At 38.5% G+C, this 14,512-nt stretch overlaps 1 protein-coding gene across 1 annotated transcript in view; it reads right to left on the bottom strand.

Moving 5' to 3' along the window:
* LOC126184982 (protein PRRC2C-like) overlaps positions 1-14,512 on the bottom strand; it is a 237,944-nt gene that overhangs the window by 179,078 nt on the left and 44,354 nt on the right. The window contains exons 5-6 of the mRNA XM_049927684.1: positions 3,272-3,479; positions 3,046-3,180 (exon numbers count right to left, since the gene is read on the bottom strand). Of these exons, the coding sequence (XP_049783641.1) occupies positions 3,046-3,180; positions 3,272-3,479 (343 nt within the window). The remainder of the gene's footprint in view (positions 1-3,045; positions 3,181-3,271; positions 3,480-14,512) is intronic.

Raw genomic sequence — 14,512 nt, 5'->3', positions numbered from 1 at the left:
TTATCAACTGCAAACTATGTCCTACCTATTGGTAACAAGAATAAGTAGTAAATTACTGACTTTTTAGCAGTTTACTGTAACTTGATAATATTAGGAACTGGTTTTCAGTTACCAAACTATTTTCTTAACGCAGGGTTTTTTGGAATTGAATCTCAGTAACATTGTTAGTTTATTGCAATTTCACCTTGCAATTTCACCAAGACTAACTGAAATATTCCGTAAAACTTTCACAGCTTTCACACTGCTTCGCATTTTCCTACAGTGCTACTGATGTCTGTACGCATCCTGAACTGCAAACCCTTCCCTGCTGTGGACAAGTTACTGCCATATCTTCATGAATAAGAAAGGTTTCGAATATTTATCATCCAAGGTATGTGCCTGTTTGCATGCTATTATTTGCAAATAAGCTCATTTTGATATCTTGAACTGTTTATTAACTATGATGAGTGTTTTGACTAAATGATTCGTGATGCGCAGGTATGGAAATCGGCATGGCGCACACGAACATCCACGTGATATTAAAATCAAGAATTTGAGAAAGTAAGATACTGTTCTCAATTTTCAATAAAATTTCAATATCTCTTCCGCACTTCTCACACTGCAGTGTATGAGCTGAAATCAACCATTTGCAAAGTTTATAAAATGTTTTTTACCTCTGCAAAGTCTTTTAAAATTTTGTGCAATGTTTTATGTAATTTTATGCAGTGCAGTAACTATGACACATAATGGAACAAAAATGCAGAGCACTATTGAGCAAGGATATCAGACTCTAAAATGTGCAAAAACCAATTTTTTCACTAAATAATTTTCTTAAAATTGGATGTCAAGTATTTCATAGCAGCCAGAACACCATCACTCAGCATGGGGAGCAGTATAGCCATAACAAAGCCAAGCTCAGCACTGAATACAGAGAGCACTTCTGTAGCACTGAAAGTGTTAATAGTTGGTTCATTAATATGAGTTTTTATAGTATGTTTCAGTCCACAAACTTATAATTTATTTTTAATATTGTATATATTTGTGATTACAGCTACCACTGTTTCAGTTGTTTGTTTATGACACTCCACACAGTGGTTAACTGCAAACTTACACTTTACAAGACATATACAGTTAAAAAAGATAAAATGCAGAGATTAAGTTAGTTAAGACCACATTAGGTATTTCCCATCCTTTCACATATTCACGCATGCACTCGCTCAAATGTACAAACCTGACAACTGTTACTACAGTCTATCTGAAGACGTACTACTAAAAACCAACTACCAAATCAGAAAAGACACACAGACATAAAACAGGGAGCTCAGAAATAGTAGTTGACGGATCACTTGGGTAATAACTGAAAGACAATGTCCCTCCACACGCAGTAAAATTTTCTAGCTAACATTTTATGTAAAAGGTCACAGACAACAAAAAATCTTAAGACAATGTATCATGTTTATCCCATTGTCACATCTATCTCCTCATTGTAACATAAACCATACTTAAAATGTTGCAAAGAGTAATTAGTATGCCAGAAGCATTGCAACATGGTGGGTCTTCATGTCTAAGAAGAAAGACACAAATCAGGGGACTGTGTCCCATTCAAAGATGCTTAAGTACATTACATGAAGTCCAGTTGGTTGGAAGGAGGTCCCTTATATTGATAGTAAATTGTTATTCAACACATCAAGCCACTCTTCCTTCCATTTAATTGTTATGCACACAGATACATAGTGCAGTGCATCACATTGAGTAGCACACATACCTCCTTGGTTGCATTATCAGCTAACTCAATACCACAAATTCACAAACAGGGTACAATCATAAAATAGTACGACTGATTTTATTACAAATAATTTATTTTACATATCAGTACAAACACTTAATAGTCTTCGAAGTAGGACCCTTGGGCTCTGACACACCAAGTATAACGTCCGTCTGCCAATCCATGAACACCTTCTGTTAGTCACTGGTCGGAATGCTGTTCAGAGTCTGTTACAGGTGCTTGGACATCTTCGATGGGTCAAAAAACATTGTCCCTTCATGTCCTATTTCAGATGAGCGAAAAGAAAGAAGTCCAGCAGAGCCATGTCTGGGATGTAGGCGGGGTGAGGCAATATGGCAACACCATACTGAGCCAGCTGGTCCCACACTAACAGCATGGTATGGCATGTCGCATTGTTGTGGTGGAGCTTCCAGAAATGGGTGAGGTTTGGTAACATGCAGCTGACTCATTTTCACAGCCCCTACAGCACTCCCACATGAAAGTGTGCATTCGCAGTTTGCCCAGGGGGTATGAACTCCTTGTGGATGACGCCACAATGATTAAAAAACCAGCAGCATGGTTTTTAAGGACAAGAACCATGATTTTCACCTTGGTCTTGCTCATCCAGGGCTTTGTTTAACAAGGAGACTTTCTTTTGTACCATTCTGAACCTTGGCAGTTGTCTCCAGGTTGTACTGTAAACACCAGATTTCATCTCCGTTAACTACAGTATTGAGAAAATCTGGGTCTCCTTGAACACAGTTCAGAATTTCTATTGAAATTTGTATGCAATTCACTTTTTGTTCACCAGTCAAGAATCTTGGCACAAACTTCGCGCAAATTTTCCTCATTGCCAAATCGTCTGTTATGATGGTTTGAGTGGTTCATAAGAAAGGCTTAACTGCTCACATATCAGACAAATCAACAACTGATGATCAGAGTCCAGAACACTTATCACATTTTTGTCGACCTTTGATGTTGAGGGTGTTACTATACTCTTATACTGAACAGTCTTTATACTCATGAGGCCTGTTCTCTAATCATAACCCAATTCTTCCCTCTTTTTGTTTAACACTTGCATCAACATATAATTCTTGCTTCCATTCAAACATGTCACAAAACATTACTAGAATGTAAATTATATTATTTATTATAGTTTGGACTTCAATGCTGAGAATACAGTGTACAAATACTAAATGAACACGCTGCTACAAAAACAGTAACAAAAATTTATATGTGAAGAATTTAGCTCATGTGATGAGATCCTTACAGAATTGCACAACTGAAACAAAAAGTTATACCTTGGGATGGTACATGAACTAGGGGGCCCAGGACAGCAGCAGCCTGGAGAGCACCACTTGCTGCCCCGCCACTTGGGATCTGGGCTGATGGCGGGCCAGATTTCCGGCTCCCTCCTTGGATCCAGCTTCCTTCCGCTGGGGGGACAGTGAAATTGAAAATGCCAACAGTTTCTATATAATCAGTTCACTCAATTATACTTCCAGAAGATAGTATGACCAAACTTACTTTGAGGTCGCAAACTGGGTCCTGGACCATACTGTGTATCGGATGCTCCTTTTGCAACTGCAGTGGGTTGACCTTCGCCACTGGACAACTTGGGAAATTCTTGTTGGAACTGAGGTGACTGATGAGCAAGAAAGCTTGGAGGATGTACATTGCTTTCTGCATTTCCTGCCATAATGCTGCTCCATGATTTGTCTGTGTGTACTATGGGCTGAAAAAAAAAATTTTAAAGTTATAAATTCACTGTAGCCATGAAAACACACACACACACACACACACACACACACACACACACACACACACACACACACACACACACACACACACAGAGAGAGAGAGAGAGAGAGAGAGAGAGAGAGGAGGAGGAGGGGGGGGTTACATTCATAAATGAAAATACCACATTTCAGTGTAAATTATTTCATTATTACTTGCTGTAACAACACTATAATCCAAGTACATACAAAACTATTGTAGATTAATATTATGCTCAACTTCATGCCACTGCATTTCATAACACATCTTTTCTAGGTAACATTCCTTGGGCTGTAGCTAAGCAATATTTTATTTCCTTTCTCTAAGCAAAGTAGAAGAGAACTGTAGGCCAACAGAAGTTTTGAGGCAACAGTTTTAACGCAGAGGTACAGGTTTAAGTCTTAATTGGACAATGTCAGGAAAAGTTTCAATACTCTACATCTACTCCAAATCTGAAGTATGGATAGCAACTGCACCCAAAATACAAGGTACACTATTTTATCATGGAACATTTGAAAATTTTGGTTAATAAACTTTATCACAGTTTTTGTTAGTGCAAAGATACTAAGGAGCCAATATTGTTGACTTTATGCTAGCTTCAAACTTTTTTCTTTTTCCAAGATAACAATCTACATCTACATATATACTCCACAAGCCACTGCATGATGCATGGCGGCAGGTACCTTGTAGCACTATTAGTAATTTCCTTTCCTGTTCCACTCGCAAGTAGAGTAAGGGGGAAAAAAAACTAATGTCCACACCTCCATACAAGCCTTAATTTTTCTTATCTACATAGTCCATACACAAAATTTACATTGGTGGCAGTAGAATCAATCTACAGTCAACTTCAAATGCCACTTCTTTATATTTTCTCAATAGTGTTCCTCAGAAAGATCTTGGCCTCCCTTCCAGAGATTCCCATTTAAGTTCCCCAAGCATCTCCATAACACTTGTTTCTTGTTTGAACCTACTGGTAACAAATACAGCAGCATGCTTCTGGACCACTTCAATGTCTTCCTTTAACCTGACATGGTGGGAACCCCAAACACACAAGTATTACTCAAGAATGAGTCACACCAGTGTTCTATATGCACTGTTCTTTTCTAGAATTCTCCCAATAAACCATAGTTGGCCATTCCCCTTCCCTACTACTATCCTTATGAGCGTGTTCCACTTCACTTCATATCGCTTTCCCATGTTACGTCTAGGTATATAATCAAAGAGACTGTGTCAAGCAACACAGTACTAATGCTGTATTCAAACATTATTTTTGCCCCTATACTTCTGCATTAACATACATTTTCCTATATTTAGAGTAATTCATCATACAAAATAGAAATTTTATCAAGGTGATCTTTCAGCATTCTACAGTCACTCTATGATTACACCTTCCCGGTACACAACAGTGCCCCGGTACACCTCAGTGCAATCAGCAAACAACAAAACTCACCCAGTCGACCATATCATGTAGCTCTATAGAGATAAGAGCAGCCCAATCACACTCCACTGGGGCAATCCTGACAATACTGTTGTCTCTGATGAACATTTGCTGTCGATGACAACATACTGGGTTCTATTGCTTAAGAAGTCTTCGACCCCCCTCTCTCATCTGGGAACCTATTCCGTAAGCTTGTATCTTAGTCAACAGTCTACCAGCCTGCAGTGGGGCACAGTCTCAAATGCTTTTTGAAAATCTAGAAATGGGAATCTGCCTGCTGTCCTTATTAATCCATGGGTCACAGAATATCACGGGAAAAAAACGCTCAGCCGAGTTTCGCATGAGTGATGCTTTCTAAGGTAGTGCTGATTTGTGGGCAGAAGCTTTTCCTGTCACAGAAATTTATTGTATTTGAACAGAGTATGGTCAAAAATTCTACAGCAAGCCTCCGTTAAGGATACAGAGCTATGATCTTGTGGGTCTATACTTTTACCTTTCTTAAATACAGAGGTCAACTGTTCTTCTTTCCAGTTGTTTGGGACTTTGCACTGGGCAAGAGATTTGAGCTAAATGCAAGCCAAGTAAGGGGCCAATGCCGTAGAGTACTCTCTGTGAAACCGAATTCAGACTCCACTCATGCCTATGCCTATTACTATGTATCCCACACAGGAGTCTGTGTGATGGTCAAATGATTCAATGTTTGTATGATCCCCCTGCATGAACGATATCTTAAATGCGAAATTTAAAACTTCCCAGCTATCCATTTGTTGGGTTCTATTGTCACACTAGACTTGTCGACAAGTGACTGGATGGAAGCCTTCAATCCAATTAGAGATTTTATGCAGGATTAGAATTTTCTCATGTTCTCAGCAAGATCTTTTGCTAAGCTACAACAATGATAGTAGCTGTATGCTTCGCATATCAAAATTTTTACACATGCACACGTGCGCACACACGTACGCACAAATTTCTACTAACTTTTGCCTGTCATTTGTGCATTCTTCTTTGAACCAAGAGTGCAACAGTCTCTGCTTCCTTAGCATTTTACAGAATTTGTTACTAAACTGCAGTGGATCTTTTCCATCTTTAATCCACTTATTTGGCACATACTTCTCCAGAATGTTATTTACAATCCATTTAAACTTTGCCCATAATTCCCCTACATCAATAAGCAGTGGAACTAAATTATGTCTAATCATTGTCTACGTGGGATGCTATCACCCGCTCATCTGTTCTTTCAATCAAAAATACTTTCCTGGCCTTTTTGACAGATTTATTAGCTTAAGTAACCATCATCACTATGATGACATCTTGATCACGAATCCCTGACTGTATACTAACCCCTTGATAACATGAAGTCTGTTTGTGGCTACAGGGTCTAAAATATTTGCAGTGTCCAGATAACTTCATAGACTCAATTTCAATCTCGATACAGACAATATTTTTGTTGGCTGAAATAACCACTCCCCTCCCCTCCCCTCCCCACCCCTCCTACTCAGTTTAATCTGCTAATCCGACTTTTCAATGTACATTCCCTGCTTCGCGGAATATTTCAGAGTTTTCAATTTTGGGTTTTAGTCAGCTCTTGGCTCCTAGTATAATCTAAGCAGTTAACTTTCCTGGACATCAGTATATTTAGGAACTCTGTTAAGAACACTTCGCCAATTTACTGTTAAAATTTTAACAGCCTCAAGTGTCTTTACTTCGTACACAATCTAATTTCACTCTGTGTATCAACTGACAAGTATTCATCAGGCGACCTCATGTGCATATCACAAATACTCCGCTACCCGAGTAGCTGCTTCCTCTGTGTAGTGTAGCCTTGAACTATCAAGTTGAGTCCTACAATTCTCCATGCCATAACTCTAGTCCAGAAATCTGCAGCCAAGAGCATTACAGAATCAATTTAGTCTTTGATGAAACTACACTTGGCTGCAAACCAAAGGACCCCCACTATTCTCAATACACATGCACAAGAAGCACCCAGTGAATGATATCCTGTAACAGTATGATTTTCTCATGGATCAAGCCACTGCTGAACACCGTCATCATCTCATCATTTGCAATGTGGGGAAGCTGGCAAGCAACATTCCACTGAATATTATTCTGAGTAAACCAGATCGATGGCCCAGGGTGTCTTAGCAGCAGCAATGATGGTTTTCTTTTAAGACTGATCTTGGTCACATGTGCAAGAAATCTCTAGCACTACCAAGTGTTTCCTTCTAATTTTAACTGATTCAAATGATACAAATCAGAAACATTTATTACTTCTGATCTCTGAATGATGGCAACTGCACTGACTTTGTGACTGTTTCACAGTGTCATTGATGAAATTGAGAGTTTACAAATATTGCACCAGTAGCTGTCGCATTTCCTCAATGTTATGTTGTTACACTTGTTGACAGTTGATCTGAATATGATTTATATCTAGCAGTTTTCTTTGCATTTCAAAACCAAGTTTTCTCATTTTTGGCCCAAAACTTGTGTTTGACATACTTGCACTATCTGATAATTCTTCAGTATTTTTGAAATTTTTAGCAGAACTGTGTTCAAAAGTTCTTCCATAACAATGAAACGTGAATCTTCACACTTATTACATTCAAAAGGTCACAGCAAACTTGCTTACTTCGGCACAGTGCACCCATGCTACCTGATGCTTTCGTGTATTTTAACATTTACTGCCCTGTGTCCATCAAACTTAACTAAACACATCTTTATAATCATGTGATTCTTAGTTGCACAATAGAAAGATGTTATCACTTCACTTAAATATCACTGTTCCACAACCAGCTGCAGTGAAATGATTACCTTGCTCTGATTTAATTTCTACTTTCGAAGATTTAATCTCACTGATTAAACAAAAATATTATCATCATCCAAACATAAGTAGTTCACACTATTGACTGATGCTGTCAAATCTGTTGCTAGCTCATGGTATTCTAAGTGGAAGCAACATAAACTGTCTTATACAATCTCTCAAAGTTGTAACTGCATTAAGGTTAGCGTGGAAGAAATTCTGTTTGCCCTGTTAAATTCCTCATGCTCACCAGAACTGTAACAATAATAACATAAAGCCACAGCAAAGCGAAGTAAGGAGAAATAGCCCGAAAGTTCGAGCCAATCTTTCTTATCAACTTTAATGGCATTAGTAAATACACGTGTTTGTGTATTTTGCTTCCTTCCCAGGACCTCTCGTGGGCTTCGACCAACATGAAAGAGGAGTCTGTGATGGACCCCAAGCTGAGGGCAGATATCCACACACCCCTACAGTAAATGGTCAGAAATAATATCGGTGACTTATTTTCAATGTTGACTACTGTGATGTGACTCTGTGATTTACAGGAATACTGTGGTACTTCATGAAGTTGAATTTATTAATGGTGAGACTGGTTAAAGTTGGCAATTCGAACATTGTCAGAATTGATCAAAGTGGCTAATCTGAACAAGAGTCATTGTTGGAACTGTCAAAGGACGAAGGAAGACTATGTTTTTCATTTTATGAATTACAACAAACAAAAGTAAAACAGCACACTATCTCATCATATTACTAATAATAGTTAGCCATTGTTCCCTACTGCAGGAGACAGTGAAAGGGCTTCATGATCGGCACAGGGTAAGAATCAGTTTTCTACTGTAACACTGATATAACCCTTACTTCACATGTCCAATAACCACATTCCTTTATGTAGATTAAGGTAGGGTGGGGTTACTGTCGCTGCTTTTGCTTTCGTTGTTATATACTTAGTCATCTATGCCTACAACCATTATGACAATAGTTTTCCGTGTTTTTTTAAGCCTGATGTTTGTCATTAATACGGTGTGTCTAACATACCATCCCTCAGACTATTTGAAATCAGTCACTTAAAATCATACACTCTGATTGCAAATTGTGTTCGTAATTTTTTTTATTTTGGAATATATTTTTAATTTGGATTTTTATGTTTTTATAATTTGGACCCACCATACTGTGTTAGACTCTCTCTCTCTCTCTCTCTCTCTCTCTCTCTCTCTCTCTCTCTCTCTCTCTCCCCCCCCCCCCCTCCCTCCCCAGTGTATGAAGGTCTGTGGAGGAATGGCAGCCTAATCTTCCTTGAGAGCTGAAACTATAGAAGGTAGTGATAATGGACATTGGGGTCAAGAGTGAAGTTGAAGTTCTAATTCATCACAAAGGTGCTCTATTGGGTACAGGTTGGGACTCTGGGCATCAAGTCCACTTTAGGAATTTTACTGTCAACGAACTACTAGCTTAGAGACCCTGTTTTATGACAGATTGCACTCACAGTGATAGAAACACTGGTCTACAAACTGTTCCTTTACAGGAAGCAGTACACAATGCTGTAAAATTTGTTCATATACTTCCATATTTAGTGTTTTCTTAAGCATAATAAGGGAACTACACACCCTCTCCATACTTCACTGTTCGTACTACATATGATGGCATGAATCATTCCCCAGGCATTCACCAAATGCCAACACTTCAATATCAGGCTGCCTCAGGGCATAGCCCGACTCATCACTCCAAATCACTCATTTCCAGTCTTCCACTCACCATTGGCATTGTTCTTTACAGCACCTCACGAATTCTGTAGCACTGACTACAGACATGTGGTTTCTGAGGAGTTGCTTGACCATTGTCTGTGTGTAGGTTTTTTTTAAAAAGAATGAGGTACAGTGTACTAGCTGGTCCGCTGGTAGCACTTTGGAGTTTAATAAGTGATGCCTTCCACTGATTTCATGTGATTTTGTAACGACCCTCCATAAGACTCGACGGCTCTGACCAGAAGTACATTAAGTTCTCAGTTTAGCTGTGGTAATTCCACTTCACAATTACATTACCAAAGATTGACATAGGCAGCTTTAGAAGTTTTGCAATGTTCCTGATGGATTTGTTATTTAGGTAACATACAATCATTAGTCCATGTTCAAAGTCATTGATCTATCCTGTCCACACCATTCAATTGTTATTGCTTCTCTACTGACAACACAACACTCCCAGAATCCTTTTATACTGTTGGGTCCACCTCTCTACACATCGAGAGGTCACTTCTGCATTACACAGGTGTGTCTGGATACCTTCTTGATCAGCTATTGTACTTCCTAATAATTAAGCTAGTAATTCAAATATATCGCCCTCTGAAAAGCTACCATGTTTCAGAATCTTCAGATGCTGAATTAGACTGGAGAACAAAACAGAAGCAAACATCACTACCTGACAAAGTAGTAAGTGGGTGTGTGGCAGGAATGGGTGATATGAATGGTCCTTTTGTATTTTGTATAGATAACAATAATAATTTTTGTAGACTTGTTTTCAATGAGAATTATTGAAATATAAATTCTATGTGCTAAATTTGTTGTAAACGTGTTTTGTAATGTAACTACATTAAATAAAACATTTCCTTTGTCCACAATATGTTTCATCTTTGTGTGTAAATTCATGAGAGTGAATGGTGAGTACTTGCAGAGATGCTAAAAATGCTCAAGATTTTGTGACATGCAACCTGCGAAGGACCTGGGACTCAAAGTGTTAACACTATTCACACATTTTTCTGTATCTTGTGTTTAGTTGGGTTGTATTGCCCTTGATATTTGGCATTATTTACTATTATTCAAAATATATTTGCAAGCCACTTATTTCAGTACATTAATTTGCCCTGTTTCCATTTCAAAATCTTCTGTTCGTTGTTATTGTTTTATCACCTGTAAAACCTAAATAGACAATACTGACACTTCTTTTTGTCCCGAACCTGAAGTGTTTAAACAGGATCCAAGGTTTTAATTATACGCACATTCTTTGTTTCACTCCCCCTCCCCTCCTAATGAAGTTCAATGAGACTGACGAGAGTCGTTCACCCTGCCACTTCCTGTTTTGATTTCATAGGGTTCAGAAAAACATCTTTGGAATTTTATTTTTGACATGGTATTTATTTGTCATGGTTTCTCTTATAAACTTTACTAATATATCTGTTAACTCTCATTTCTGTCAGTACGTCAACTAATAAATCAGTCGTCTTAGTCTTATGCCTCAGGACATAGTATCTTACTAATATTTTTCAATTTCATATTTGCTCTACTATCAACCAAACTTTTCAGTGTCTGATGATACTCTCCCAGTTTATGTTAATCATATTGTCATAGTAATTTTAAGGTGAATAATATGAGGATCTTGTGCGTTACTAGGAGTAATTAGGTACTACAATAATTATTCACCTCTGTAAAATTTACTTTCCTATACAGAGAATGAATCATGGTTAATTTTGTGTCAACTTTTAGTTCTTTTTACCATATGTTTACTATGACTTTATGTAAAACATCTACTACTATTTTAGGTGCAAGATTCTATAATTTTGTTATTATGGAACATTCTCCAGCAGTTTTTTAATCTATTTATCATATTGCAATGCGCGGGAGGAGATTACCCAGTTGGATCTTTTGATTTATTATTTCTAATTGGTTTTTTCAAAGTGTGTAGTTTCTTAAAGTATTTGACAAGGATCTCATGGTCTTCCAATTGGTGGTTGCTGCAAACTTGGAAAATGATTTGGACAAGATATCTGTATGGCAAGATAAATGGCAACTGACTAAATAAAATGTTGTGGGAAAGGCAAACAAAACACTGTTTTATTGTGAAAACACTCAGAAAATGCAACATGTTTACTAAAGAGAGAACCCACACTACACTTGTCCGTCCTCTGCTGGACTACTGCAGTGCAGTATGGGATCCTTATCCGACTGGATTGACGGATGACAACAAAAAAGTTGAGAGAAGGTCAGCTCATTTTGTATTATCATGAAACAGGAGGGGGAGAGGGGGAGAATACCATACAGGATAAGCAGAAGGAAACAGTCAGCACACTAGGGACAGATTATTGCTAAAGCTACAATGTGCACTAATAACTTATAATATGCTACAGAAATGATTTATATTTGTACAGTGTGTTCAGAAATTTCAGTTACAAAGTTCTAGGACCTGTAGAGCGGAGTGAGTACATAACATTTTTAATAGAAACACACATCCATAAACATACAGTTTGCATTCTACAACAGTTTCAATTCAGATGTGTAACCCATTCATGTCTGCTGAGAGAAAGAGGAAAGTCTCAGAGTTGCTTGTCCTGGTATGTAGTAGGGTGGACAGAATAACATTTACAACAGCAGATGGTCACCTGATGTCACATAACGTCTGCCTTGCTGCAAGACCCATTGAACACCTGTGTGTCTCCAATACAGTAAATGTTTGGTACATGTTTTCGGAATGTACAGACACACTCCTTGTGCATGGTGAAGCTCGAGGTAATGGAAGAGCCACTAGTCGGCTGTATCACTAATGTTTTCCACAATGTGGCATGCCATTGCATAAATTCTTTCCCCAATTTTCACAGTCACACTGAGAAACGGGTATCTTCACCATGAGGAGGGTGGACTGTGGTGCTCTAAGGCTATGCCACATGCCAAAATTTGAAGATGATGTACTGCATCACACTGAAGAGAACCTGTCAACAAGTACTCAAACAGTTGCAAGTACAATGGGTGTTAGCGATAGTATCGTCTTTAGATGCTCATTTCTCTCACAAAATAAGAATGAAAATAGCTTAGTTTAGAAGCAGAAATATTCAAAACAAAATTTTATTACATTTATAATACAAATTTTGCAAAATGCTTAAAATATTAACTGGATAATTCTGAATCACTTTCATTCTTTTCCTTGTTGTTCAGTTCTTTGTACAGACCATCATCCTCTGTACCATATAGTGCATTTGATAACTACCATTTTTTAAATGCTGGTTGCACAGTCTGATCTGTAACACATTTCCATGCATCATCAATCTGTTGGCACATTTGCAACAAACTTGCACGTTTTACATGCCCTATTGATGTCAACTATCTGTCATTTTTTGAAAGCCAATCCCTGAACATGTGTTTAATCTTGGCCGTAAATGGTTTATTCAGACACTAAGTGGCTGTGCAGAATTGATGTCATCACGTTTGCAATTGCTGCCAAGAATATTACGCTTTCAAAATTTTTTTTTTTTTTTTTTTTTTACTGTAGGTGTTGTATGACTCGCATATGCATTTCAGCCAGGATGATGATCCCACGCAACCCTAATCCATTCCAGCACCATGTCCACCGAAAACAACCCACTTTCATTTGCTTGTACAATTAAAATCTCTGCAAACATTTCCAATTTCAGTAAAATGCTTTGCTTTGAAACTATGAATGAAGGTGAAACTTCCTGGCAGATTAAAACTGTGTGCCAAGCCATGTCTCCGCAATATCCTTTCTTTCAGGAGTGCTAGTTCTGCAAGTTTCGCAGGAGAGCTTCTGTAAAGTTTGGAAGGTAGGAGACGAGGTACTGGCAGAAGTAAAGCTGTGAGTACCGGGCATGAGTCGTGCTTCGGTAGCTCAGTTGGTAGAGCACTTGCCCGCGAAAGGCAAAGGTCCCGAGTTCGAGTCTCGATCGGGCACACAGTTTTAATCTGCCAGGAAGTTTCATATCAGCGCACACTCCGCTGCAGAGTGAAAATCTCATTCTGGAAACATCCCCCAGGCTGTGGCCAAGCCATGTCTCCGCAATATCCTTTCTTTCAGGAGTGCTAGTTCTGCAAGTTTCGCAGGAGAGCTTCTGTAAAGTTTGGAAGGTAGGAGACGAGGTACTGGCAGAAGTAAAGCTGTGAGTACCGGGCGTGAGTCGTGCTTCGGTAGCTCAGTTGGTAGAGCACTTGCCCGCGAAAGGCAAAGGTCCCGAGTTCGAGTCTCGATCGGGCACACAGTTTTAATCTGCCAGGAAGTTTCATATCAGCGCACACTCCGCTGCAGAGTGAAAATCTCATTCATGAATGAAGGTAATTTATATTCATCTGCTGTGCAAGTAAGAATGACAGACATCCACTGTTTTTCACCCACTGATGTAAGAATACTTACATCTTTCTCTCTTCTGGCATCAACTGTACAATTTGAAGGAATGTCAAAATATACAGAAGTTTGGTCAGCATCTGGCCAAAAAGGTATTGGTTTTCAATGTGCTACCTGACTGAAGTGCTGAAATTCCCCAAGTGTTTCCTTATGTTTTTTTGGCAGGTTCTACACAACTCGAGTTCGCTTACAAAGTGAAAACCCTCAGCCCTTCATAAGAAGACCTATCAAGTTGCAGCTAGCTTTAAATTTTCAATTTTTTGCACTCTAGCTAGGTCATGTGACTTAATTTTTAAAATTTCAGCATTCACAGGCTGGCATTTCTCACGCTGGTCCTTAAACTCATTTAAAATTACTTCAACATATTTGACACAGTTTGGATCACTAAAGGCTTTCCTGCAACTGGAACATTAAAATAATTTGTCTGACTTGCTCTCATCAATCCTCTATCACAGACTTGTAGCATGATTACAACTTTTTTCCACAAAAGAAGTAACTTCCTTCAGGCATTACCATGAAGACTCTTCATGATGGTTCATTAACACCAAACCTTCACAATATTTGACAAAACAATGTGAGAAATCAGAATGAGCCACAGCTTTCCAACTCATGCAAGAATCCCAACGCCTCACATATTGTTAGC

This window comes from Schistocerca cancellata, chromosome 4 (assembly GCF_023864275.1).
Source record: "Schistocerca cancellata isolate TAMUIC-IGC-003103 chromosome 4, iqSchCanc2.1, whole genome shotgun sequence".
In the NCBI taxonomy this organism is placed as follows: domain Eukaryota; kingdom Metazoa; phylum Arthropoda; class Insecta; order Orthoptera; family Acrididae; genus Schistocerca; species Schistocerca cancellata.
The sequence above is the reverse complement of the archived record's forward strand: the minus strand, read 5'-3'. Positions and strand labels throughout refer to the sequence as shown.